Consider the following 27,092-nt stretch of genomic DNA (forward strand, 5'->3'; position numbering starts at 1 on the left):
ACGTGAACAAAAAAATTTCGCTCGCTTAGAGAAAATTTTTTGACACATCAATTTCTCGCTCTCTCAAAAACAGCGGTACGAACAAAACCACTCTCTTTTCGCTCCGCTCTTCACTTTTGTTCAGCAACAAAATCACTCCAAATTTTTTCACGCGTTTCATTTCCCGCCTCAAAAATCACTCCAATAAAATTGATTTAACATAGCCGGCAGATTGCCGGAATAGCTGCGAAATAGACTTGCGTGCCGTAAAATACAGATGGAAAAAGATATAGAAGTGAGTTGATAATAGTTATCGCCGCCGCCTATAAAACTTACAAGTTTATTTCAAAAGAGGTTGTTTTTGGGTGCAAAAAAATTTTCCCTGTCGCGTCTCGAACCGGCGATCTCCGGATTAACAGCCAGTCGCCTTAACCACTCGGCTGTCGGACCATACAATCTGTTTTCTTACAATCAACTTTGTTTTAGGAACAGATTCTGTTTCTGAATAACCGCAATTTTGGTCACGCAGAAAGCGTGAAATCAAGCGCGAAAAAGCCATTCAAGCAGTGACGAGACAGAATGTTCTAGAACAAATGTAAAACGAAAATGAAGCGTCAGACGACGAAACAAAAAAAACCAAGAGCACCGCAATATAGCTACGCTCAGCTTACAGCTTCGCAGCTATAAAAAAAAGGACTTCTCCAATACTCCTCTTCGAGTCGTAATTAGGAGCGCTATAATAGCCGGCTGAGAAGACGAGGGCGGCTATTAATAAAAAAAATGACTTTCAAGCTTCCGAGCTGCTCTGGAATGCCATAGCTATACCAATCCCCTACCTCAAAAGAATATGTATATGGATATTTATTATGATATATGGAATTGATTTCGAGTGATAATATAAAATTTCACTTTTACAAATGAAAGGCGAAATAGAATTGATATACATACATGAATATACAGTAAAACTCAACCACATTTGTACAGATAGCTAAAATTCCATAATTTAGAAACAGTTCAAAACTTTTATGACACTGCCATATTATCATTAAGAAGGCTATAAACATCATTACTTTATATTTCACAACCTCACATGATGAATGCTGACAGGATAATTTTAAGTCGCTTTTTCGCAAAATACTACGTTCTAAAGCTGATGATATAGAGTAGATAATAGGAATGTCGAATAAGAGAAGATGGCATGCTCCGAATACGTAGTTGAGTCCCGATGGAATGAAGGTTCCGTCCATGAAAAGGACGCCGTTCACGAATACCACGGCGTAGCGGTTGGACAGTAGAGCACCAATGTACCACGGAGCTAGAAAAATGAAAACATGCTAGAAAAACCGCAAAGGAAAACAAAGTTCGAGATAGAAAAGTTCAAGGAGAATCAATATTTCTTTCATACAAATTTTGTATGAGTCAGAAAAATTATATTGATACCATTTGAAAATTACAATCTGTATAATTATGTACGATGTCGTTCATGAGAGTTTGTTCATCAGAGTAATAGCCATTGTTGCAAACTGATAACTTATTGTAGTCTGTCCTGACACCATAGCAAACCTCACTAAGCACGCAGTCCTCATACGACTCCATTGATTCAAATTTCCAAAATTGTCCAAGCAACTATAAAGGCGTATAAATTAAGGAGGCACTTTTTGGGGATTGCAGAAAATTTTCTTTTGGTTGAAATGACAAAAAGCAAAAAGACTAAAAGAATTGGAGTTGGTATCACTCACCATAAGCAATTAAAAGTTGGTAGAGGACAAACGGTTTCACCAGGTGTCCATTCTGAGCATAGAACCACAGTTTGTGCAGCATATTTCCAACTACAGGAATGTTGAATAGATGTAATCCTGAACACAAAGACCTAGTCAAGATCTTCAAGCTTTATCGCCATTACTTAAGAGCGCTATTATTAAAGGCGAGAAGCTGCAACAACTGGAGAAAATAACAACTGGAGAACAAAATATACGTCATCTCAATCACACTAGGTCAAAATTTCATCAATGAATTTTTTTCATTACTCACAAGATCAATAATTATTGAAAACAACAACTGGACAATGTCGTTCACCGACGCATAAGGTCAAGGTATACCCTAAATTGTTCTAAGGCCATTTCAACTTCCGAATTATTCATTATGCAAATTTCGGGCGAATAAAAACAACCAACTCACTTTTCATGGCGATTGTCTTGAACCTCAAGAAAAACATTAGCACCAATATCGCAAAATGTGCAGTCCAGAACAAGAATTTCGCACTTCGAGTCAGATCACTTGCTATCACTAAGGATGACAAGAACGGCAGCTTTTCTGTTGAACCATCAAGAGAAAAAGGTTGCTCCACTTCACTTTTTCGGCCCTGTGAGTCCTGAAACAAGATGAATTAGCCTTCGTATATGTGACACTCGCTTCAGGCGAGAGTAGGGGTTGCTGCTGTCATTTCTAGCCGGTTTCAGCCGAGAGATGCACTATGATTGAACTTTGGGCTTCTGAAAACCTTCAGCAATTACCTAGCATCAATTGAGGACAGCAGCTAGAAATCCTGAACTCAGCACTTGTTTGGCTCAGGTTAGTTGCATGTAAGCGTGTTTCAATCAATCGTTCAATAAAAACTAAACACAGTTAAGGCCCTCTCATGTGCCTGATTGCTATTTGAACCCTTTTGCTAACAAGGCGGCTCGTTAATGTGCGTTCGCACATGATGTTCCGACCCGAGCTCATCTACATTATTGACTAAATTGTCAACAAAATGAAGAGATAACAAAAATAGATGTTTGAGTTTAAAACAATCGTTACACAACCTGTCTACCAATTGAATTACATAATGCCATGACTCATTACAGCACCAACGTGATCTAACATCAAATAGACAAAAAAACAAACAACAAAATTTGCAAACAAAAGTTTCACGGCAAAAACTCAATATCAAAAGCACCTAGTAACAACGTCAAAAAGCAGTCAGATAAAACCTTAACTACACAAGTTTACTTTTTTCTAAAAAAACAGCAGATGGAGAGTTTTCTTAATGAGACTAGGCAACAAGCCGACAAAAAGAACGAACAGTGATGCGAAACTTATAAATTAATCAACATTTTTTTACATCCACAAACTCCAAAAATTTTAAAATCATTAGCTTTTAACTAAATAATCCTTGCTAAACTACTAAAAAAACTATTACAAAACCGAAATTACCTGTCTTTGGTAAGACTAAGCCATAGGAACGAACAGAATATAAACAAAAAAGTACAAACGATTTGCGAAAACACAAACTATTGCTACCATTATAATCATTAGCTAACATCTGAATATTATGTATTTTTATTTCAATTGTTATTTCTACTAATTCAGCTGAAGGATTTACACTGCGAGATTAAATAAGTTTACTTGGGCCACATTTGAAAACCATTGGGATCTGTTATTAAGCGATTGTTCTGAAAGAAGCCAAAAAGAAACACAAAGATTGGCCACTCAATAAACGTTCAGAAAAACGCATACTGTCCAACAATCAAAATTTTAGTGGGAAATAATATCAACAGATATGTTATTTCTTGAAATACAAGAAATTGGATGGGACCTCTCATTGATGAAAATAAGTTACAATTTGACGAAAGGAACAAAAAAACTGAAAAATATTTCAAAATCTTTATCATAAACATTACGACTATTCGCTATAAACTGACTGCTTCGTGTGACATCAATCATTCAATCCTCAATTACAAGCCTATGAGACCTGTCATCAATTTGCGGCTACCTAAAGAACAAAAACAGCAAACTCAAGAAAAGCTGAGCGAGAAAAGTGTCGAAGGCATTAAAAAAATGAACTTTTCACTGAAAACTCTTCTATTTACTATTATATTTTGCCAGCAATGAGATTTCACTTTCTTATCAATATAATTTCAAAAAATCAACGAATTTGAACAAATACATTAGAACCACGAAATTTTCGAGAAAACGTATTATCGGCGCAATTAAATTCATTAGCTTTCAACGTAAGCCAGTGAATACGCTAAATTATGCCTCGATGGGACAACAAGTTTGTTTGCCAATCATAATTCATCAATAAGACCTTACAATAAGTTATTGACTATGAAAACATCAACAGAGACAGGCAAAAACCAGAAATTCAGTAGAAAAGTGCAAAAGAAAATGTCGAAGCAATTCAAATCGTAAGCTCTTCTCTTAAAACCCTATCTATGATCCGTTGAACTTCTTTCCTGAACCAATGAGGACTATCAGCAGTAGGATGATATGATAAGATTCCAAAAGAATCCAAAAATAAAAAAAAGTATCAAAAAAAATAAAAAAAATAAGAAATCTTGTGGCATTGAAGCTTTAAAACTAATAGGTAGAAGATAAAATCATTAGCTTTTCCCTGAAAGATTTATCTATTGATCCACTGAACGTCCTCTCTAAGCCAATGGGGCTAGATTGGGGCTAAATTTTTTTAAAAAAAATTGATATCTTGTGTCACTGAAGTAATATAACCAATAGTTAGAAGATAAAACCGCTAACCAGATTCATTATAAATGCAATAGAAAGCAAATGGGTCCTGTCATTACAGCACTGACTAACAGTTCACGAAAAAGTTTCAGATTTGTTAATGTTCAAAAAATTTTTCGAAAAATTATTTTTAAATTCTTAACAGCCATTAATTTCAATAGCTTTCAACGGAAGTCAATAAGTACGCTCAAAGATGCCCCCATGGGAGTACATTCGTGTTGGTCATGCATAGGTAATCAATAAGATATCACAATAAGTCTTATGACTATTAAAACAACAACAAAAACAGGCAAAAACCAAAAATTCAAAAGAAAAGTGCGAGAAGAACGTGTCGAAACCATTTAAACCATCAAAATTTCTATGAAGTTATTATCTGTGATCCACTGAACAACTTCTTTAAGCCAATGGGAGATATCAATATTTGGATAATGTGATAAGATTTCAAATGTAACCAATAATACGAAAATACCAAAAAAAAAATTTTTTAAGTTTTAACAGCCATTAGGTATCCCCTCAGAGTACTAGATATGTTCACTTAATGCTCATTATAGAAAATATTACAGTGTTAGTCAATGAATCCATGCCATAGGACTCAAAAAAATCAGTCAAACTTCAAAAAGAAATTAAAAATTTCATTTAAAATTACGAAAACTCAGAATCGAAGCCAAAAAAAAAACATGAGCAATTCCTTAAAAACAATGTTTTTGTTCATTGGGCTTCATTTGAATCTAAGGGCGTTTTGCTATTAATAGAACCTTGATATAGAAAGTGACTTGTCTCTAGGTGACTTAAAAAAAGCAAAAAAAGAGAAAAGTTTTATAAAAAAAAATGAGCTCTCAAATAGAATTCGAATTTTCTTTTATAGTGAACTTCCCTATGGGACCAGAAGTAGTCTTTTTTCTCGCCTTTAGTCTACTAGGAACACAAAATTGGTCCATTTTTTGGCGTGAAAATTAATTTTGAAATACCATTTTTATAGAAAATATTTTTATTTGGAGAAAAATTACACTAAAAGTGAACACAAATCCAGTGTTCACACAAAACTTCAATCCTCGATAACTCCTCGAAAAAAAAATCAAAAAAATCTTTTTAATTTTGAATTCTACGCTGGACCAGCATTTTAATGATACCACTCACATTTCTCTACGACGAATAAATCGATCGGCCAAAATTGACTGAACAAAAAAAACCCGTTTGAGTATATAGTTCCTCCCCCCCCCCCCCACAAGTGGGGTCGGAACCATAAAATCTGTTCATATTACAAGCATAAACCGACTAACGTCTGACGAATTGCTCTCAAACGACTGGCGAGGCAAACAATTTAGAAGGGCGTAGGCTAGAGAAACTTTTATGATGCAAAAACTTTTGAATCAGGAGGGGTTCAAACCCTCGACCTCCCGGATGAGAGTTGTGAACATTCGCCACTTAGCTACATTAATGACAATAAAAGCCGGTAATTCGTTTGAAAATTAAGATATTGTAAGAAAAATCTACAACAATAAATAAAAAATGCTGAAACTTTTCTCTAGCTGCACTCTACTGCTCCAATGAAACATTGTAAAGCAAAACTGCTGACAATAAAAACTTTAGAAAAACATCATTAATTTCAAAAAAGTGCTAGAAATAAACATGAAAAGGAAGGAAGAGCAGGGTATGCCTCAGCGATGAACGAATTTGGCTATCAATAAAAATTCTGTGCTGGTCAATTTTCGATAGTTTTAAGTAACGATCTTCACGTCTTCCGTCAAATCCTCAATAACTGGGAATTTACTCAATACTCAGTATCTAATGACAAAAATCTAAATATGGAAACAATTTACTAAGTTTGTCCCAATCGTTAACATACTTAGGTTTGTCACTGTATAAAAAATACCAACAGAGCATAAATAATTTTGTTCAAATTTGGTTCAAATTTTGTTGGAGATGAAATAAGAAAACAGCAATTATCCATGGTCCTACTGAAGCGAGGAAGGATTTTTGCGTCCAAACACCGAACCTAAACAGCCATGTCCAAACAATGTTTGTTAGTTTACAAAAAAGTTTGCCTTGCTTGAATCCAAGCCATCAACCGCAAAATCGGATCTTCTATAAGTCTTAAATAGAGATCGATATGACCAGCAGTACCTCAGCAATCACGTGAATAATGAAGAGTCCAGTTTCAAACAATGCTGGATCCCACTTGGCCACATACAGAGGTCCCTCAGAGTGGACTGCTTCAGCTTCCCAAATAGTGTTCGAGCTATCTCTAGTGCGGATAGATATTGACACTGATTTGATACTGCTCGGCGAGAACACCAACATCCTAAATAAACAACAGATTACTCAAGCCTAAAGACCTTGGTACTCAACGGATTTTATGATGTCTTCCGAAAGGATATTTCCAGTGCTATTCGGGCGCATTAACACATGTACCCAGAACTTTGCCGCAAAACTACATAATCGGGGCCATTGACAAAAACATGGAAGCAGAAGACTTCCCACTTCACAAAAAATCAAAGTTGTTCCACTATAGTTCAGTTAAACTAGAAAATTTTTCTCATCAAGTCAGTCTTATTTTACATTTTCTTGTACTCCATTCCCTTAAAAAAATACCGGAAGTGATTATTTGCGCTTTTGGTTTTACCTATTCCTGGATAATTATTAATTAGAAGTCAACATTGACTGTCTTCTAGAAATCGTAATACATGAATTATGTCTTTCAACAGATTTAGAAACTGCTATTGAAAATAATATCGGCTGCACTCACACTATTCATTTTCCCGACACCAATTGAAATGCTGATCTCAGCTTCATTAGTTCAAAAAATTCATTGACAACTCAATTGCTGTTAATAATAATCAATTAAAATGGGGTTCCCGGAAATTTTTTGCAACAAACGCACTATCTTAAATTTGCACTAATTAACAGAATAGAATCATTTTAATCTGCATCTCCAGACACAAATTTACCATCGCCATCTAAAATTTTAGAAGTCAAATGCTCACCTAGTCTTCGGAACATTTTCCTTCCTTTACCACTATGCTATTCTGGTGAGTCTGCCAAAACAAAACCTTATTCTGATTTCAGTTCTCCCTCTGGTTGAAGAGCCATTCCTTTTATATATAAAAGCGTGCTTACATCATATTTGACTAAACCCCCACTTGGCTGTTCAAGAGCTGCACATTTAGCGCGTTTCATCGTGCCGTAGCCGGCCGTGGGATTGATATAAAACTATAACAACAGAATATCTCAAAATGATGGTTTATTTCTTTCGGCTTTGGGGGGGGGGGGGTTATTTCCTATCTAAAATGTAGTGGGGTTTTATTTCCCAGACCCAGCTTTTCCTACTTAACAGTTGAGCTAACCTAATATGTGTAGAATATCTCATCCTCTCAAGTCTCTCCTTCTCAGGAATTGCATACTGTGCATGTTTGGGACACGTGATGACAACCACCGGCCACTGATTAGTAGACACGTCTGTGAACGAGAGCATGTCGTGGTCAACTGCCATGATGCGGAATCTGCGATTCCCTTGGAAGTCTGCCAGTTCCAACTCCAGCAAAGAAGACTGCTTCAGATGATGATATCCATACAACCGAAGAGTTGACTTGGTGTTGTTTAAGAGGGCGTGCAAGTGTCCACAAAGGTAAACTGCTCCGTATCTAATCAAACATACAAGATCGACTTTTACATGCAAAACATCCGACTTTTAGTTAAAACCACGCGAAAACTCCTGATTAGTTAAATAGCCATCAATGAGGGGCAGAAGAATTACACGCAACGTCTATCGAAAATGGGGCCTTACTCTTGATTCCGACAGAATTCCGAGTTGCCATGAATTTTAGTTGCCATCAACTAACAGATCTTTAGAGAACATCTTTAGAGAAAATATTTGGTCAGGCTTACTTCATCGTGGCTAGAAATTTCTCGGATGATGTGACAACGTTAAGAGTGTGATGTCCAAAGAAGAATGTGAGATTCGACCTGCTTTCCAGCTCCACAAACTCTGATAGTTTGTCACCGTCTTCAACACAACATATAGATCTGATAACCTAGTGAATCCTTAAAAACAAAACTCAATTGCCAAAAAATAACAGGAAACATTCAAACTATCATTCCGCAAAGCTTGACTATTTGTTCACTAATTCTCAAAAATCATAGCATCAATCCTGTTGTAAAATAGTCCTTTGAGCTTAAAATTTGTTAATAGTTAACGTTCTGCATGGGGACGCATCGAAATTCTCGTTTTTATCAAAAATTGTCTTAATTGTTAATTGAAAATACCCATAGCAGTCCAAAAATTCAGCTTAAAATACAATGAACACATCTTTAAAAAGATCATTTGACCATTGATTGTAATGTCTACCATTTCACCTCTTTCTTGATTGTAGTAGCCAAAGAAATTGAGCGGTCGCGAGGGTCCAGGCTGAGGAGAGAAGTCAACTCCTATGAAAGAGTACCTGCCGAATCCTTTGTCAATCACTAGGTGACTAACATTCTGAGGCTGTGACGCTACGTTGTGAGTGAACCAAGATACAGATAAACTGTTCGCATCTTGAAGATCCATATCGAATGAGTCTGAAAATATATAACTCAAAACAAAACATACCTAATTGCTGAAATAGTGGAACTTACGCTATGTAGTTAAAAAGCAGCTCAGTCAGTAAACCGCCTCACTAGCAAACAGGCATTTGCTTAGTGAACAGCAAAGTATTAACATGCAATTTCTCCTCGAAACACTAAAACTCTATTATGTAATAAACGAAAAACTCATTTATTACATAATAGAAATTTAAAATACACATCGAGAACCTCAGTATTGTTGGGAAACAGAATAGCTGATAATTTTCCAGCTGTTCACAAAAAACTATTGTTATTGTAAAAAGCAATAACATAATCGACCAACGTCGGAAGAATTGCTCTCGAACGGCTAGTGGGAGCTCTAATCAGTGGGGGGGGGGGGGGGGTTAGCCCGAATACGACTAAGAAATTCATGGGGTTTCAAATAACCTCTTTGAAGGTTCATTTTTATCACTATTAAGTTTTTTAAAGTGAAAGCATGGCACCAGTTTTGGCGCACTTATCATTTGACTTCTAGTATTAAATTTCCGGCAATTGATTCAAAAAATGGTCAAGCGAAAATATTGCAAAAAAACATAGCCAGGATTCCGGAAACGAAGCATGAAATTGACCATCCTCACTGACCAAATGCACATTCTACATAATTATATTAAGCATTTTGGATCAACAGCAAAAATATCACGAAAAAACTAACTGACAAAAACTGATATATTACCTGATAAAATTTAATTTTAGTTGCAACTTCAAAAAACATAGGTAAAAGACCTTGTAAAACACACAGTTTGCAACAAAATTTTAACAATTGACAGACAATCTCATAAAGTGGGTTTGTGAAGAGAAAATCGAGGAAAAGGAAAGACGAACAAAACCGAAAAGTATTATTCTCTAAGAAAATCTCTACAAACGCTAGATCAAATTTCCGAACCAATAATTTGAGAAAAATGCAATTACTTCCTTTTGTACATCAGTCAGCCGACCAAAATTTGCCGGCGAAGTTATAAACAACAATTAAAAGGAAATTAAAAAAACTGGAAAAAAAAGAAAATTCTTTAATTTATTTCAGTGAAGTCCCCTGTCTAGCTTTCCAGATATATCCCTACCATTATTCGACATAACTTTTTTGAAAACTCCTCTGCTAGTTTAGTCACTCATCCAAAACGCAGAAAAGATCAGAATATTGTTGGAAACTGCCAAGAACAATAAGCCTGAAAAGATATTCGTGTAATTTATTTCAGTGAAGTGCCACGTCTAGAATTGAAAAGTCAACCCATAGTAGCAACACCTGAAGAATAAGCATTGACAGAGAAAAGCAACAGCAAGAAGCGTAAGACCAGAAGAAATACGCAAAATTCTTCAAAAACATAAAAATTTGATCGAATTTAGCTAATTTTCTGCAACAAAAACTTTTAAAAACAATTGCCAATGAAAATGAAAGATAACCAAAGCTGCTAGACCAACTAATTTCAACCACATAACTCAAAACGCCGAATTAGACTGCAGAACAACAAAATTGCTACAAAAACTTAAAACAAGGCAAAAGGGTTAAAAAACGGCCAGAAATTGAATTAAAAAGTGTAAAATTTGTTTCAGTTGGTCAAAAATGATTCCAAGCACACATCTATTATTTTGGATAAAATTTAAAAACAATTTTGACTGAAAACAGTTAAATTTAAAACACTGTTTTGATGCACGTGATCGGAAAAAGTTTTGCTCGCTGAGCGAAAATTCACACCCCTTTTTCGCTCCCTTTCAAAAATACGATATGAAAAGAAAAACACTCTTCGATTCTGCTCATCGATTCGCTCAGCTGTTCGACCGAAACGCTTAGTTTTCACATGCGGCATAGACTTTTACATCCAGTTTATAAAACACTCCGAAAAAGTTAACGAAAAAAAAATTTATCTATATAGCAAAAATCGCTCAATAATATTCAGCGGTCATCGTTCTGTATAAATTAAAAATAATACAGAGATTCGAGAAATTAAAATAACTTGCCACCAATTGTCAAAAATTAAAATTATATATGAAAAAGATTAAAATTTTAATTAAGAAAAGTTTCAATGAATTTCAAAAATTAAACGACAAAATATAAATGAATTTTTAATAACAAAATTAAACCACTAGCTGTTCACAGAAAGGTTATTCCTACTAATTAAAACCAAAAATAAACAAAAAATGACAAATTGGACAAGAAATGAACAAAACGGATTAGCATGTTTACAATTTGACATAGCAGGAAAATTTCCGGAAAATAGCCACCGTTGACTCGCTTGACGCACATTGAGATTAAAAAAAAACGAGACAAATTGACAGAATAAGTGTCAAAAAGTTTTTATTTGCTGTGCAAATTCTGCATATTCTGTTAGATTCTAAAATTACACTTAATTGAGCTTCTAAACTGAAGTACAGTAACCACAATATTAATGCCAGCTATCAATCGCTTTAATAACTTTGATAACCTAATGCACTATGACATAATGACGGGCTTTATATGCTTATCCTGTTCCTTTTGATCGTCTGATTTTGCTCTTTTGACTTTGACCGCATTCACTACATTGCGTAATTCAATGCGTGAAAGAACTCAAAACCAATTCAGTTGAAACAGTGAGTGAGGTAAGTCAGTAGTCAAACGTGAGTATGCCAAACGAAAAAAGTGATCAAAAGGTAAAGCGAATTTAAAAAAGAACAGCGCCTAAATAAAAGCCGTTGAGAGGCTGACGGCGGCCATTAAAAACAAAGACCTCACGTCCAAAAGTGTTGTTCAATGCTAGATTTGCCACACATACGTTGCCATATACACTAACTCTTTAGAAAAAAGCTGCTCACAGATCCAGAAATGAAAAAAAAACTATTGAAAATCTAAAAATTAACCAAAAAAATTGAGAAACACGTGCCCATTTTACACCTGAAAAAAATTATTAGGCTCTGCAAAACATTGTGGTATCCGTTTCAGAAAGCTAGGTATTTATGCAGCATCGGTCAAGAACTGTTTCTACAAAAAATTAAATTACAATTTAAAAAATGAGCCAAATGGAAGAAAAAGAGGCTAAAAACGCTTAGTTAAATGCGCCGTTCTCTCAAAAACATCTTTCAAAGTCAAAAAGTTATTCACTGAACGCAGCGCATGATCAAAAAATTTCTCTCGCTCAGCAAAGATTTATTCACCAAGACAGCTTTTCTCACTTCCTCTTTTAGGTCAAAATGCCGCATGAACAAAACTACTTCCAGTAAAAAACAAACATAGCCGGAAGAATTCCGGAAACGACTTGTAGTATCCTCAAAAACAACTGCCTTTTTTATTTAAAATATCCTTGCAGAACACATAAGAAAAGGCGAGTCTGTCATTTTGTCAAAACAAAAACAATTTGTCTGAAAAAGTTAACATGAAAAATTAGGGAAATTCAATTCAGTTTTGATGTAGTACAGGTACACATATAAAGGGAAACCGTTGTTTCATGCAATGAAAACCAATTGTCTAAAAAAGAATATCAGCAAAGACTTAATGAGCTCACGAACATCTTTCTGAAGAATAGGAGAAATGTAGAAAAACAATAACATTTTATTATTTAGCATGAAATTCCATAGCTATTCTCCTCTAGAGATCAAATGGCAGAAACAGGGTTCAAAGACTGGAAACATTGAAATAGTAAAAATTTGTCAAAACTTTTCAAAATTGCACGCAAGAAAAAATTTTGCAGAATTTTAGATTGTGAACGCCACAAAATCTTAGAAAACAAAGATCCCTGGCACCGCATAAATGACTTTTTCTAGTAGTTGATTCCAATAAAAACATGGCTGGCAGACTGCCAGAAAATAGCCACAATAGATTCGTAGATCGGCAGTCTAAAAAAAACAGTTGAAAAGACAGACCAAAAAAATTCGTCTTTTCATTGAAGGCTGATCTGTTATATTTTGATTAAAAATCTGTATAAGTTATTGCTGCCTCTATTAGCTGATCTCCAAAAACCTTCATTTAGAGTGACACACACCCATTTGACCTTATCTCTTTGAATTAAAGTAAATAAAAGTCAATTTCAAGTTGAGGAAGTCATTTTTGAGAGTGAGGTAAGTCAAGTGTGACCAAAAATTTAATCACGCGCATGAACAAAAAAACTCGCTCCACTAAAAGCGACAAATGACGTCACACATTCAATTCAGTTGAAATTGCATGAGCGAATGAACAAAAAGTGGCTGTGACATCATATGGTCGTAACAAAAATCATGACGACGAAATAAAAAAACATAGGACAAGTCCTGACGAACAATTCAAAGAATTTTCATTGACTAAACAGAAAACTAGACCTAGAACGGACTATGAATGGATTGGAAAAACCATTTAGAAAAAAATCCGATTCAAAAAATCGAAAAAACAGTAAAAATCAAAGTGAAATTGCCGCATGTGAACAAAAAACCACTACCGATAAAGCGAATTTTTGTTCAAACACCGTATTCTCACTCTACTTTCAAATTAGAGCGAAAAAATGTCACGCCGCAAAATCACTCGCTTTTTCGCTCCATTTCCTGTTTCGGCGAGACCAAAATCACTACTCCAATTTGACTTGAAAAATCATGAAAATGTGTGAACAGATCTTAAAAAAAAAAGACAGCACCCCAATACAATTCAAATTCTTTGAATTGTAAAAAAACCAAGAGAAGGCCAATAATAGCCCCAGCTATTGCTGTGCGGCTATTAAACAAACAAAAAAACTGGGAAAAATTGAACAAAGCTTGCCAAAATCGGGTAATCATATGTACAATTCTATAAAACAAAAAACCACGCTTTTTAAAGAGGCAATTAATGCATTAAATATCGAAAATAGATTGACATATGCACATATTTTTTGAAAAAAAAATCCGCTTTAAGATCCAAAAAAGATCACATTGATTTAAAAAAGCCAAAAAAGAATTTAAAAAATTGGGAAACATGCGCTCATTTAGAGTTTGAAATGCATTATTATACTCTGAAAACACTTTGATATCAATGTCAGAGGTTCACAGATCAATACAGCTCCGATTAAAAACTATCTCCAAAAAACTAAATTATAAGCAAGAAAACTGGGCCAATAGGACGAAAAAACGGCTAAAAATGGTTAAATACCTATGCGGCATTCTGTCAAAAAATACTTTTCAAAGTCGAAACGTCATTCGCTGATCGAAGCGCATGATCAAAAAACTTCTCTCGCTCAGAAAAAATTAGTTCAAATGGCAATTTTACTCTTTCGCTTTTAGGTCAAAACGCCGTCTGGACGAATAGTACTTCCGGTTAAAAAAAACCTTAAGAAAACCAATACTCCTCTTCGAGTCGCAAAAAGAGCGCTAGAAAACCAATAATCCTCTTCGAGTCGTAAAATTTTTTCTCGCTCAGCAAAAAATTGTTTGCCAAGACAGCTTTTCTCGCTTTCGCTTTTAGGTCAAAATGCCGAATCAAAAAAACTACTTCCTGTCAAAAAAAGACCGATAGAAAATCAAAACTCCTCTTCGAGTCGTAAAAACAAAGGCCGATAGAAAACCATTACTCCTCTTCGAGTCGTAAGACACGTTTAAAATAATAGGTTCTCTTCGAGAGCAATTAATAAAGTTTCATTGACACCACAATCCTACCCATAGCCGCATACGGAATGATACCGTCCTCAATTCAATTTTACAAATCATAAATACGTTTACCGTGATTTCCTCGGATGTCAATCCAGGGTGCCAGCTTCTCGTTGCTAGTAAGCGCTGCCCTTTGGTAGCATGACTTTCTAGCTTCATTGTACCGCTCCCATTCTAATTTGTGTTGAAAAGAGGAGACTTGATCCGTTGCTTTTGCGTCCGTTAGATCTCCTGCAAAAGTGAAACCCACAGCTTTAAATACTACTATCAGACTAACCTGATAGAAATCGAAGAAGCATTTAACGCATTAGTTTGCTCAAACAAGCGTGTCGAACATAATTTTGCTCAAGAAGGAAAAAGACAAACTGAAAGATCTTGCAAGAACAGGAACGGTCGGGCACAGCATTCATTTTGCAATACTGCATTACAGTGGAGTACAGTGGCACAGTACAATATTACAAATATAACCGACTAAAGTCGAGCAAATTGCTCTAAAACGACTGGCGAGCAGTTGGTTTTGTCAGTAGCTGGCTGGGGCATATGGAGGCTAGCTTACGCTTAATCGAAAGACATAGAAAAGTAGAAAAAGTTGGGCTTAATTGTGGGAGAGTAAGCGGTGTGTGTGTGGGGGGGGGGGGGCGTGAGGATAAGGGTGGATTGTGATGGGGTTGGAGTGAGCGTGGGGGCGGAGCGGAGGGAGTAGGGGAGGGGTTGGTTTGTAGACTCGGCAAATTTGAGTTGGTGTGGTCTCGGCAAATTCGGTGATATTTAGACTTAAAGACTGGTAGTGCACTTAGAGAACTGCTCATCGACTTAATTCCCTTCGGACGTTACCTATTTCTCCCGTTCCGAAAAGTCAAATTGTCAGACGGAAAAAAACTTTCAACCAAAGGTAGATAGTACGGAAAATCGGGAAAAAAGCAAAGGGATATTTTCCGTTTGTGCCCCCCACCGCTTAGTGGGTGCATGTTACTTGCACCTCCCAGAAGCACGTGCCACATTTTTACAATGATTTACCATGTAAAGATACGAGCTCTGTGACTGAGCAATTAAACAATCTTGAGTTAAATGATATACGAACCAGTTGCAAGAATGAGTTGAGGCTTCACTACTTGATGAACCTGGACACACCATTCGATCAGATCTGGCACTATCTTCGGTCGCACGTGCTCACTGATGTGCAAGTCAGTGACCTGAACAATCAAAACTCAATTAAATGTGATCCCACAGTATCTTATTGAACTGATCTGGAACTGGTTCTTTTTTCTATTCTAACATTATAATGGTATATGTTCACTCATTAACAAAAACAATCATTTTAGTGTTTGGAGACCACTTTCATTAACCCTCCGATTTCCGTTTTGCTTAAATTTTATGAATCGACTGGAAATCACAGGAAAATTCAAATTTTTCTAAATTCTAGAAAAATGACAAATGTACTTACGGAAATGATCCAGATAAAATTATGCTAGTTTTCTGTAAAAAGCAGTAAATTGAGCTCCATGTGAGATCTGTAAAACCTGATCATGCATCATCATTTTAACCAAGTTTTTGTATTGTGAATTTAAGAACTTTATGACCAGGTTGAATGATGTCACGTGGAACTCAACTTATTGCTTCTTCCGGAAAACTGGCAAACTTGCATCTGGACTTTTTCCGTGAGTACATTAGAAACTTTTCTAGAAAAATTATAAGTCAATCGATTTGCACTTCTTGATTCCTTCAAAATTTAAGCAAAACGGAAAACGGAAGATTACTGCAAATGCTTTGAAAATAAGCAGTATACTATGTAATTTCACCTTTTGAAATTTTACTTTTAACAAGTGTAAATTGTAACGGAAAGTCACCTCTTATTAGACTATACAGAGCATTAACAGTGCAAAAACAGCATTATCTGCTTGTTTTTTCGCAGAAAAATTTTGTTCAAGGGAGTACAGATCCTTCCTGTTTTATCTGTTGGAGCAACTTCGGGCCAATTGTGCATCTAGAGTGGTTCTTTGAATGTTGAGCCAATTACAAAAACATAATTGAGATTTATTATGAGAAAGCCCATAGTAGATATTCTAATTTAGTACTGTAATGCAATCTCCAAACAATGACTAAAAGATCACACTATAGAGTTCCACAATTCACTTAACTTCAGTTGATGACAGGCATCAACAAAAATATCGAAAACAGCCTAGTTGGACAAAGCAATGAAACGAAACTTATATTACTTTCAATTTCGCGTGTAACGAAAGCAACTCTTCATCCTTCATAGATCGAGGAGACCAGCAATAGAATTGTTGTGAGAGTGCTTGGTCACTTTGGAAACGGACAGACAACTTCATATATCTACAAAACTTCAGGAAAAATTACAGACTTACCGCGGCTATTGCAAGGTAGCAGGTCATGATAGTATTTTTTTAAATGTGGAACGTTCCGATAAGATACCGAATTAACTAAAGGATCTTATCAATTATGAAAATCTATGTAATCGCAAGCATCAAGACATGTCGAAAACTGGTCACAAGTATTCGAATTTGAATGCTGTAACCGGCTCAAATAAATTAACTGGACTGTATCGATAGATCGGTGACCATCATGCACCGCAGCACAATTTGCCAAAACGGCATCTACTGGTGCACGATTTTTAGGTCCAAACGTGCGTGAGTGATCTTTACATCCATGAGTATAGAGACTCTTATTAGGACTATACAGAACATTACCAGTGCAAAAACAGCATTATCTGCTTGTTTGTTTGCAGATAAAAACATAGCCGGCAGATTGCCGGAAAATAGCCGCGATAGACGCTTGTGGGCTTCCATGAATTGAAACAACTAAAGAAATAAAATAGACAGATCGACCACCAATCCTTTAATAGACCACTAGACTTTTTAGGTTATCTTCGGACTGTCATTTTTATGAGACCCATAAGCTCTATAAGGACAAAGCCCAAATAGGGCTTTTCAAAATTAATAGTCGAAATCAAAACAAAAATAATTAAGAATCAGGGCATATGTTTGGCACTACTTAGATGCACACAATTTTTTAATTAGTAAATGTTCATAAAATTTAAAGTTGCATAAGTGAGTTCAGAAGTCATTTTTTTAGTGAGGTAAGTCATTAAAAAAGTCAAAAAGACAAGAAGTCAGTGTAAGACGAAACAAAAATCTGTTAGAAGAAGTAATAAAAAAAATTAGGACCGCAATCTTTGAGTGTTGAGCCAATTACAGATACATAATTAAGAGATTTATTATGAAAAGGCCCAGAGTAGATATTCTAATTTAGTACTGTAATGCAATCTTCAAACAATGACTAAAAGATCGCGCTATAGAATTGCATAATTCACTTAAATTCACTTGATGACAGGCACAAAATCGAAAATCCTAGCTGGACGAAACAATGGAACGAAACTTATAATAGTTTCAATTTCGAAACAGAGGGTGGCAACGGAGTGATGGGGGAGAGCTGATATGTGTGTGTGTGTGGGGGGGAGGTTGTGTGTGTATTTGGGGGGTCTACCGCCCTTCACACCATGAGTATAAGTCTCCAAAACAGTTTCTGTGAATCGCATACTTGGAGACTTAATGGCCGCTTGGCACTACCTGTTTATCCCTTTTTAGAGGACGAACAGTCAAATTAGTCAGACGAAATATCGGTCAAGCGAAAAATCGCATAATAAAAGACCAACAGGACTAATATAATTGCTACAAACTTCGCTTGAGAGCAATTACTTACACAACACTCAAATGAAAGAGTGAGAGTTGGGTCTAGATATGCGTCCCCCATGTTCATTTGCTAGGTATTTAGTTCTGCCATACACTGGATTTTATCTTCAGATCACCGAGATCATAATTGCTATGAACGTTAAGGCACTGGAACCAAAATTACTTAGAAGGAGTTAAGTAGTAGTCAAGGCTTCTGGGTACATCAGGTTCACACCCTAATCGTTCATTTATAGTTATTTCGTTCGACTGCAGTTTGCGCACCTGCAACTCCCAACTTTCCATTCACATTATTTCACAGTAGACAAGCTCGGATAGGTTTTAATGGGACGACTTCAGCCAATGAAAGCCTCAAAAACCAAATGCATCTGACTTCAAGGCAAAAAGTTGTTGTCAACATGAATATAGAAACTCATCTCGCGAGTTTATCAGTTCGAAGGAAAATGGGATGAACATCTAAATCAACAGCTAAAAGCCAAAGCCAATCGTTAAGTGAAAAAGGAGGCGTTTGAATGGACAAGTCAAACGCCCGACATTTGTTTTCTGCTTGAACTGGACAATTGAATGCATAGTCTTTGTAACTGCTCATCAACCGTTGTAGTTCTTTACTGATCAATTCATGATGTAGTCAAGGACATAAATTATAACTTGAAATCACTAATCGACTAACGTCAGGCTACTTGCTCTCAAACGACCGGCGATCGGTAGGCTTCACTAGTGGCAAGCTGGGGTTTGAGTGCTGGCATTGAGGTGGGGGGGTCTCCTCAACGGTTTTGGTGAACCGAGTCCTTAGATTAGAAAGGCCAAAGCCTCTAAGAGAGCTGCCAAGCAACTTAATGACCTCCGGGCTTTACCTGTTCATCCCGTTTTTGAGGACGGAAAGTGAAAAGCGCCAGACGAAAAATCGGTCAATAAAACGGACCTAGAGTTTGTGAGCGATAGCGGACCGCTGTACACAGCCATGCTTCCCATGAGCTGTAGGATGTAATCCGGAAATAACCGGACGCCTCTCTCTGCAAAACGACGACGTTTCAAATTTTCGTCCATTTGAAACAAAAACTCTTCGCCCACTTGATACGTCGTTCTGTTGAAAAGCCCCGAGTGAAACACTTTTCAAGAATTCTGACATCTGAAATGTTTTACGCCTGACAAGTTTGGACTGCAACTCAGATAATGTTTTAAGCCAGATCACCTACAGAATTGTCTTAAGTGGGTGTCTTAAACTTTTTTTAATGGATTAGAAGGTTTGAATTGTGGAACATTTCAGGACGCCCGCATTTGCAAGTTTGTTGTCTCTAGAAAAATTATTTTCTTTTCGTTTTTACAGTTTGCACAACGTTGAGGCAGGACTCGAGTATATAATTACGAACTTTTGCAGTCAATGTACATTTGAAACATAGTCGGCAAATTGTAGTAACACAACCGCCGTTGCCCCGCTTGACACACATTGGGACAGAAAAAGCAAACAGACGAGGTGAAAAGAAAACATACAGAATTTCTTCCTAAGTGTCAAAAAGGTGTTGTAAATTGGTGTGAAGTCTCTGTTACATTCTAAAAATATACTTGATTCACCTTCTAAACTAAAAGAATAATCACAATACTACTGCCAGCTAGCAATTACTCTAATGAACTTTGATAACCTAATTCACTTTGAACTAATGTCCGTGCTTTATTGAATCATCCCGTTTCTTTCGATCGTGCTCTTTAGACCTTGGCCGTATTCACTACATTGGAATTCAATGAGTGAAAGAATTTCAAATCAATTCACCTTAAACAGCGAAGTAAGTCAGTAGCCAAACGTGAAAGTTGTGACTTATAAAAAACAAAAAAACGACATCATAAGGTAAAGCGAATAAAAAACTGTAGCATAACAAGTCCTGAATTACAATCCAAAGAGCTGAATTAATAAATAAGGGAAGTCTTGACAATATTAAACTAAGACATCAAACAAAGAACATAATCCTATTTGGGCAAAAACAAAGAAAAACTTACGATTACAAGATTTCATTTTCCAAAACCTAAAGTATAAAGGACAACCAATAAGAACATGGTATTTAAATACAAAAACTACGCATCCTGAGTGCACAATAGAACAATCTACACAAATACAAATGATTACACGATACAACAATCTCTTGGAAATGATAACAACAGACAAAGTCTTTTCGAAAAATTGCGGAGCCAAAGATAAAGAGTCATCGAAACCAGCGCTATGAACTCAGTCATTAATTAAAATTAGTTTTTTCTCATTAGCAACCGACGACAGTTGACATTAATAAGAAGACAACTTGAATGGAAAAGTTTGCAACTTGTGACAAAGCTATAGAATGAACTAGCTATAATCTGAAGAAGTTAATTGGATTATTCGAAGTCTCGTAAGCCTCAAAGACCAATCACTGTTGGGATTGAGTTGATAAGACAACACAAAGTCAACAAATAAACGCAAAACTCAATAATATAAAATCCTGCCGAAGTCATGAAAAACACTACCTAGGAAATTCAACCATTAAATATTGATGACTCATCTATCAGGGCTCATTATTGTGCCAACGAGACATGTCATTAGTGGTACAAAAAACAAGACAAAACTTAAAAACGGGCAAATCACTGATACCTTCGCAAACAGCGTCTTAATCATATAAACCAATAAATACGCTTTGATGGTTTCCAAAAAAACAAGTAGGCATTAAAAGAAAATTTTCTGACCACTACAAATCAAACATAAAAAAATCTGACCACTACAAACCACCATTAGATAACAAAATCAAAAAATCCAGCAAAATAGAAGTCAAATTGAAAAAAAACGTAGACGAAAAAGTTGAAACATAACAGAGGAGAACTAACAAAAAATTATATCTGGAAAAATATCTGATAAGTTCCTCACAAGTTTCGACTCCGAAGCAACTATTCTCGAAACAACTCAAAATACAGACATCATCAGACAGTAGTCATTCAATAAATTCCTAGTATCTGACATAGAAAAAAAGACAAACGGTACACAGAGAATAGGCACAATCTCAGTCAAAAAACGCTAAAAAAAAAACAAAAAAACGGAAGGAAATCTAATTTATATAATTTTTCAGTCAAAATGACGGCGTTCAAATAGCCTTGCAAAAACATTTAGCCAAAAAATATAGAGCTTGTTAAAATGCATTCCATAGAAGCCTTTTTGTTGGTGACCTTTATTACACATATGAGTTCATTTGACCGTAAACTAATCCAAATTTTACTTAAATTTTAAAGTGCAAGTCATTTTATTGAGCGAGGTAAGTCACATATGATCACATCTAATCACGCAAATGACATAAAGAGGTGTAAGTCGGGGGCGGGGTAGTTTAGATAGGTTACAGGGACTTAAATGGGATCAAAAATTCTCAAAATGACCTTTTAACCTCGAATAATATCATTACTTAATTATTATGCATTACAAAAAAAAGATACTCTTCAAGTCAATTGTTCGAAAAGAGAAGTCAATACTTGAATACAAAAGTCAAAAGTACAACTGGTGTCAGCTAAAAAAAACATAGCCGGTAGAAAACTGTATCCGACCAATAACAACTTATCTTACCCAACCTATTTCAGAAATAAGAGAAGAAAAAAAAGCGAAATACAATCAATAAAAAATTAATTTTTAGTGAGAAATGTGAGGTAGGTAGGTAGGTGGGGGAAGTTGAGCGTGGTAGTTGTGGGAGGGTAGATGTGTGTGTGTGCGGGGGTAGGTGTGCATGTGTGTAGGGGGTAGTTATGGGGGAAGGGGTAGTTTAGATAAGTCTGCGGGACTTGTATGGGATCAAATTCCCAAAATGCCATTTCCATCTTCAACAGTACCATCAGTTTTTAATTACTATACATAGCAAACTAAGTTACTTTCAAAATCCATTGTTCGAAAACATAAGTCAATGTCCAGAAACAAGTCAAATTTTAAGTCATGACTTAAGCTTGAAAAAACCTGTAGAATTTCAATACTCCTCTTCGAGTCGTAAAAACAACTGTAGAATGCCAATACTCATCTTCGAGACGTATGAAACCTGTAGAATCTCAATACTCCTCTCCGAGTCGTAAACCTGTACAGTACCAATACTCTAAAAACCATACAGCTCCGCTAAGCTTCAACTTCACAGCTGTAAAAAAAGAAGCAGCAACAGCCTCAGCTATCGCTTTAAGGCTATTAAACTAAATGCACTCGAAACTCTTTCTATGGATGACTTTTGTTCCGCAGAATGAGCTACACACTTTTCACGTTGACATTCTCTAAAAAACCTCTATAAATTGAAAACCCCCGCCAAACACTAGATGCATATTGGCAGCAAAAAATGAGAACATTTATGAAAAAGCATATGTATATAGGTTTAAAAAGCCTTACTTCTTTGACAACAACACGGAAACTAAAAACCTGCTTACCATCCTTGAATTCTAGTTTTGACCAGCATCTGAAATCTCACGTGGTATACGAAATATCATGTAGTGGATCCAATTCCACCAATGTCAGGCAAACTGGCATACATATAACCACTCGGATGTGCCAGAAAAACTCATGACTCTCAAAGCAATACATTTAGTACAAAGGAAGTCATTGCTGAACACGCGCGATGAGTACCGAAGCCAGGAGATGACATTGAAATACTAGTCAACAGTTGCAATGGTGTTCAATTCGAAAATTACATTTTAACGAATCAAAACACTGAAATGTTGCAAAATGTTGCCGAAACGGTAGAAAGTCACTAAGAATTTCAAAAATCTAAATTCAACAATCTTGAATTAAAAATGAAAAACGAACTGGAAAACAAAATTTCAGAAATTTTTGTTTTACCGATGAACATTATTCCAAGAACCTCTTATTTTGCCGTTTTGTTAATTAATTTAATTGAAATCATTTTAATTGTAAATAGAATAACTTTGAGTAGCATTTTACCTGATGATGGTAGATATAGCGAAAACGTTTGTATATTAAATTTTATAATTTAGATTTTTAACAACTAGTTGCAGACTTCGTTTGAGAGCGATTGCTAAAGTATTTCTGGGTTGAAAGCGGGATCATTACCAAAGTTGGCATTATTTATTACCTCACATTTCAGCAATAAATAAAAAACAATAAAGGGCCGTGTACACCATCCGGCATCGATGGATGTAGGTCGAGAAATAGGGCATGATGAGTAGCACTTAGTAGCCAGATGCTGCACTCCAAGCTGTTCCCCTCCAGACAGTGTAAAGACGGCCCAGTCACAAAAATAAATAACAAGTGGAGAGGAAAGCACCTATATATATATATAGCACACATAGGGAAATAGAATGGAAGGATTAAAATAAAAATGGAACATCAAGGAATAAGCAAATGAAAAAGGATAAGCAGCCAAACACTCAGTGCAGCCTTCCCTCCTCCAGGACGGCGCTAATCGAAGTCTCACTGAGAACACGAGGCTTGAGGGCACGACATCCCCTCAAGCAGAGAACGCAGCTCCTCAGAAGTGCGAAGCTGATTTTCGTTCGGATGTAGCTTATAGTGTCGGCGTACGGCTCTCCGCGTTTTTCGCTGATCTTGGTTGCGAGTTGTTTCATAACGCGCGATGCTGATGGACCTGCACCACCCGAACAAGCAAAAACCAGTGCATTGAAGCTGCTGTGTTCGGTTTCGCGGATTCGCTCTTCGTACTTATTTCGCTTGATGCTCTCGTGATATTTGTATGCATCTTTTATGGTCTTAGGGCAGCTCTTCGCATGAGGGTTGAAAATCTTCACATCGAAGAAAGTGCGATTAAAGCGGGAGCCCCACAGACCGTTTGCCTTGATGTCCAGTCGAGCGTCATCATCAGTGGTGGTGGAATTACTCGAGAAGATTTCTCCATCGAGCGACTGAAGTTTTGGCTCTATCTGTACATCGTGGCAAACGTCATCCATCAGGTTTGCAAACACATCTCTAATTTCGTTGTGTCGCAGGTGCGTATAACCACCTTTAGCGCAATGGAGGGCATGGGTGAGGCTGAATTCTTTCCCGCATGGGCATATGGCTGGCGTGTTCTTCGCTTCCCAGGTGTAGCGAAGTGCTATTCCATCACGGAACTCAGTCTTCGTGAGGACAAAACCATGTTTTGACAACGGAAGCGCGTTAAGCCAGCTTGATGCTCCTTTCTCCGAGGCCAGCTGGATGGTATACTTCATTTCTGGTAGATTGTTTTCGATTCTGGATTTTTTCGAGATGAGTTCACGTTGATTGTCTGCTTTCTGTCTGAGACTGATCTTGGTTTGTTCTACTTCACATTGTTGAATATTATTGAATGACGCCAATGGTCTTGAGAGTTCAACTGATTGCTCAAGATTTTTGTGAAGATCTTGTGGGAGGGCGATGTTAAGCCCACCCATTCTGAGAGGGAGAGAAAAAAGTTCTCTTTCCTCTTGGATTACTTCTTTGCCGACGATGTTCGGTATGACTCGGCCAAGCCGCTCCTCCACCTTGTCCAGAACCCCGTCCATGGAAGGTGTAGTACGCGAGAGGAAGCTCAACTTCTGTTGAACCCCCTTCGTCAAACGTGCATAGGCATTCTGGGGAGAGGTGAGAGCAAATTGACCAAGTCTGTCTAAACTTTTTGTGTATTTAGTTTCTGCATCTTTCAGGAAATTTTTACTGGCCTCAGAGCTTCCGATAACTGATCCCAGGACTCGAGCGCCCTGCGTGATTTCCACATTTGTGCCTGCAAACACAGTTGACGCTTGGCGCTCGCCTCCTGGCTTAATTATCAACTGACACTTCGGAGCATTGACAAGATATCCATACTTGGGACCAAGCTCAGTGAGCTTGTCGAAGAGTACCCTGATATCTTTTAGCTTACCAACGACGCTACCATCATCAGCATACCATTTTTGTGTCAAAGAGTCATTATGAAGTCTTGTTATTAGGGGTAGGATTGCGATTCCATACATTGCCATCGCAAGGGGATCGCCTTGTGTCGTACCTTCCTGAGACAGTATGGTCGACTTACCGATGTAGAGATGAGACGGGTGGCTATAGGAATTCTGTAAGGCAACATGCAAAGATGGGCATAAGGCTTTCACGTTCTCTAATGCTGTTCGTCTATTGAGCACGTTAAAAGCGTTTTTGGCATCAATTAGAAGAATTGCTTCGTTTTCGGGATCATCAAAACTGTGGCGAAGCGAATGTATGGCATGTTCTATGCCACATTTCTGGCCCAGGCACAGTTGCATGTTTCCACCGAGGGATGTTAGATCTTGCCTGATGCAGTCGACGATTATGCGTCCGGTGATGCGACGCATTACTTCACCAATACCAATAGGTCTCACACCTGGACATTTATCCAGAGCCACTAGTCGACAACCATTGTATGTAATCAAATCATCCGGTGGTATTATGGACGTGGCCAGCCTCTTAGCAAACTTGGCAACAAGCTTGCACAGGTTCGTGGAGGTTTGCCCGAAAGCAGAAAGTAGTCTACGCCAGTCATCGGCATCGAGACCTGAAGGCCCGGCACTGCCATGAGTCTTCATTGCATGCTTTCGGACGAGCCTGGCATTGATTTTGTCGAAGACAGCGGGGTGGTAAGGAAGCGTGCGTGGATGTTCGCTCTGAATGCAGTTGGGCTCCAAGGGTTGACCTTCAGGATGTTTGTCGCGTAAAATCTCGAGGACCGGTCTACCGTCTATGAGATCGGTAGGTGCGAGCACGCCGCCTTTGTGCTCATCCGAAAGAACGCGAATAGCATTACTGATCTTACCACGAGACATGAAATCGTTGAACATCTTGAGGTCAGAGTGCTGCTGTTTGTTCCTTGAATTCATTCTCATTTGGATTGCCTTCGCTTCACAGAACAGTTCTGAGAAGTTGCAGCTGTACCATGCTTGCAGTCTACGCTTGATGGTCTTATTGTTCGATCCATCGTCCGTATTCTTTGTTCGACTGAGGGTTAGGTGCGGAAGTATCATACAGAGGGTCAGAGATATATCGGATCTATCCGTGTTTACGGCAATCGGGGAGAGGACACTGTGAAGGGCTTCGGCGAACTGTTCCCCTGTCTTGTTCTTACCGAGCGTGAAGAACGAGGGCTTCCAAGTGACGACCTCGCGGTATATTTCGCGCACTGTTACCGCGTGATGAGGCTGGAAGTGGTCCCAAAAATTATTCGATGCTGCGGCGACGGAACGTTCGGGGGCGTGCGATGTTGCAGGATCTATGAGTGCAGTGTCGGGAACGGTCACATTTCATATAAATTTAACATTAGCGCGCCACCCCCCCCCCCCCCGCTCTGCACCCTCGCATATTATTTGCGGTCTTTAAATATCTATTCCATATTTTAATATGATTTACCAGAAAACCTTAACAAGGACTATCAATAAGGGCACAAAAACCTTGGGCAGTGTCCCCAAAATACCGAACTCCTCCACCTAATAGTACATGCTCATATAACTAGGGATGAATAACGTACTGGGTAGAGGGGCACAAACGGAAAGCTTCGATATACAGAAAATGCGTACTCACTTGAACGAACCAGAATATATTTTCTAATCTGTCATCAGGATATGGAGGTTCAATTTTCCACCGCTCATTTGTCGTTCTCCCAAAGTTTGGGTTGATTGGACTCCTGAAGCTGACGAGAAAAGCAAGCAAACCGTTCACAGTCAGACTGCAAACTATTATTGCTGCAGCAAGGACATAGAAGGCACATGCTTTGAAAGTCTCCTGGCTCATGATCACATCAGGGATACAGCACAGCTTACAAGCAACCTTCAAATAACATTCATGCC

At 37.3% G+C, this 27,092-nt stretch overlaps 2 protein-coding genes across 2 annotated transcripts in view; both read right to left on the minus strand.

Annotated features, from left to right (window-relative positions):
• The window catches only part of LOC142349250 (UDP-N-acetylglucosamine transferase subunit ALG13-like), a 61,198-nt gene that overhangs the window by 29,189 nt on the left and 4,917 nt on the right, over window positions 1–27,092 (minus strand). The gene's annotated exons all lie outside the window — the stretch shown is intronic.
• On the minus strand, window positions 826–27,089 carry LOC142349782 (transmembrane protein 62-like). The gene is made up of 10 exons (XM_075401550.1): window positions 26,827–27,089; window positions 15,716–15,827; window positions 14,707–14,865; window positions 8,836–9,039; window positions 8,368–8,485; window positions 7,827–8,123; window positions 6,607–6,784; window positions 2,158–2,350; window positions 1,719–1,835; window positions 826–1,294 (listed from the first exon to the last, which is right to left on the minus strand). Exons 1-10 carry the CDS (start codon window positions 27,034–27,036, stop codon window positions 891–893), a joined length of 1,992 nt encoding a protein of 663 aa, XP_075257665.1. The 5' UTR covers window positions 27,037–27,089; the 3' UTR covers window positions 826–890.

This window comes from Convolutriloba macropyga, chromosome 11, assembly GCF_964194025.1.
Source record: "Convolutriloba macropyga chromosome 11, txConMacr16.3, whole genome shotgun sequence".
NCBI lineage: Eukaryota > Metazoa > Xenacoelomorpha > Acoela > Convolutidae > Convolutriloba > Convolutriloba macropyga.

What these genes read in the sequence shown, in the direction of transcription:
- LOC142349782 (XM_075401550.1), bottom strand. Translation starts at nt 27,036, where the DNA reads ATGAGCCAGGAGACTTTCAAAGCATGTGCCTTCTATGTCCTTGCTGCA. An exon ending in ATATATTCTGGTTCGTTCAA is followed by an intron (nt 15,828 to 26,826) that starts GTGAGTACGCAT and finishes TTGATTGTTCAG; the next exon opens with GTCACTGACTTGCACATCAG. An exon ending in CAAGACAATCGCCATGAAAA is followed by an intron (nt 1,836 to 2,157) that starts GTGAGTTGGTTG and finishes CTTTGTGTTCAG; the next exon opens with GATTACATCTATTCAACATT.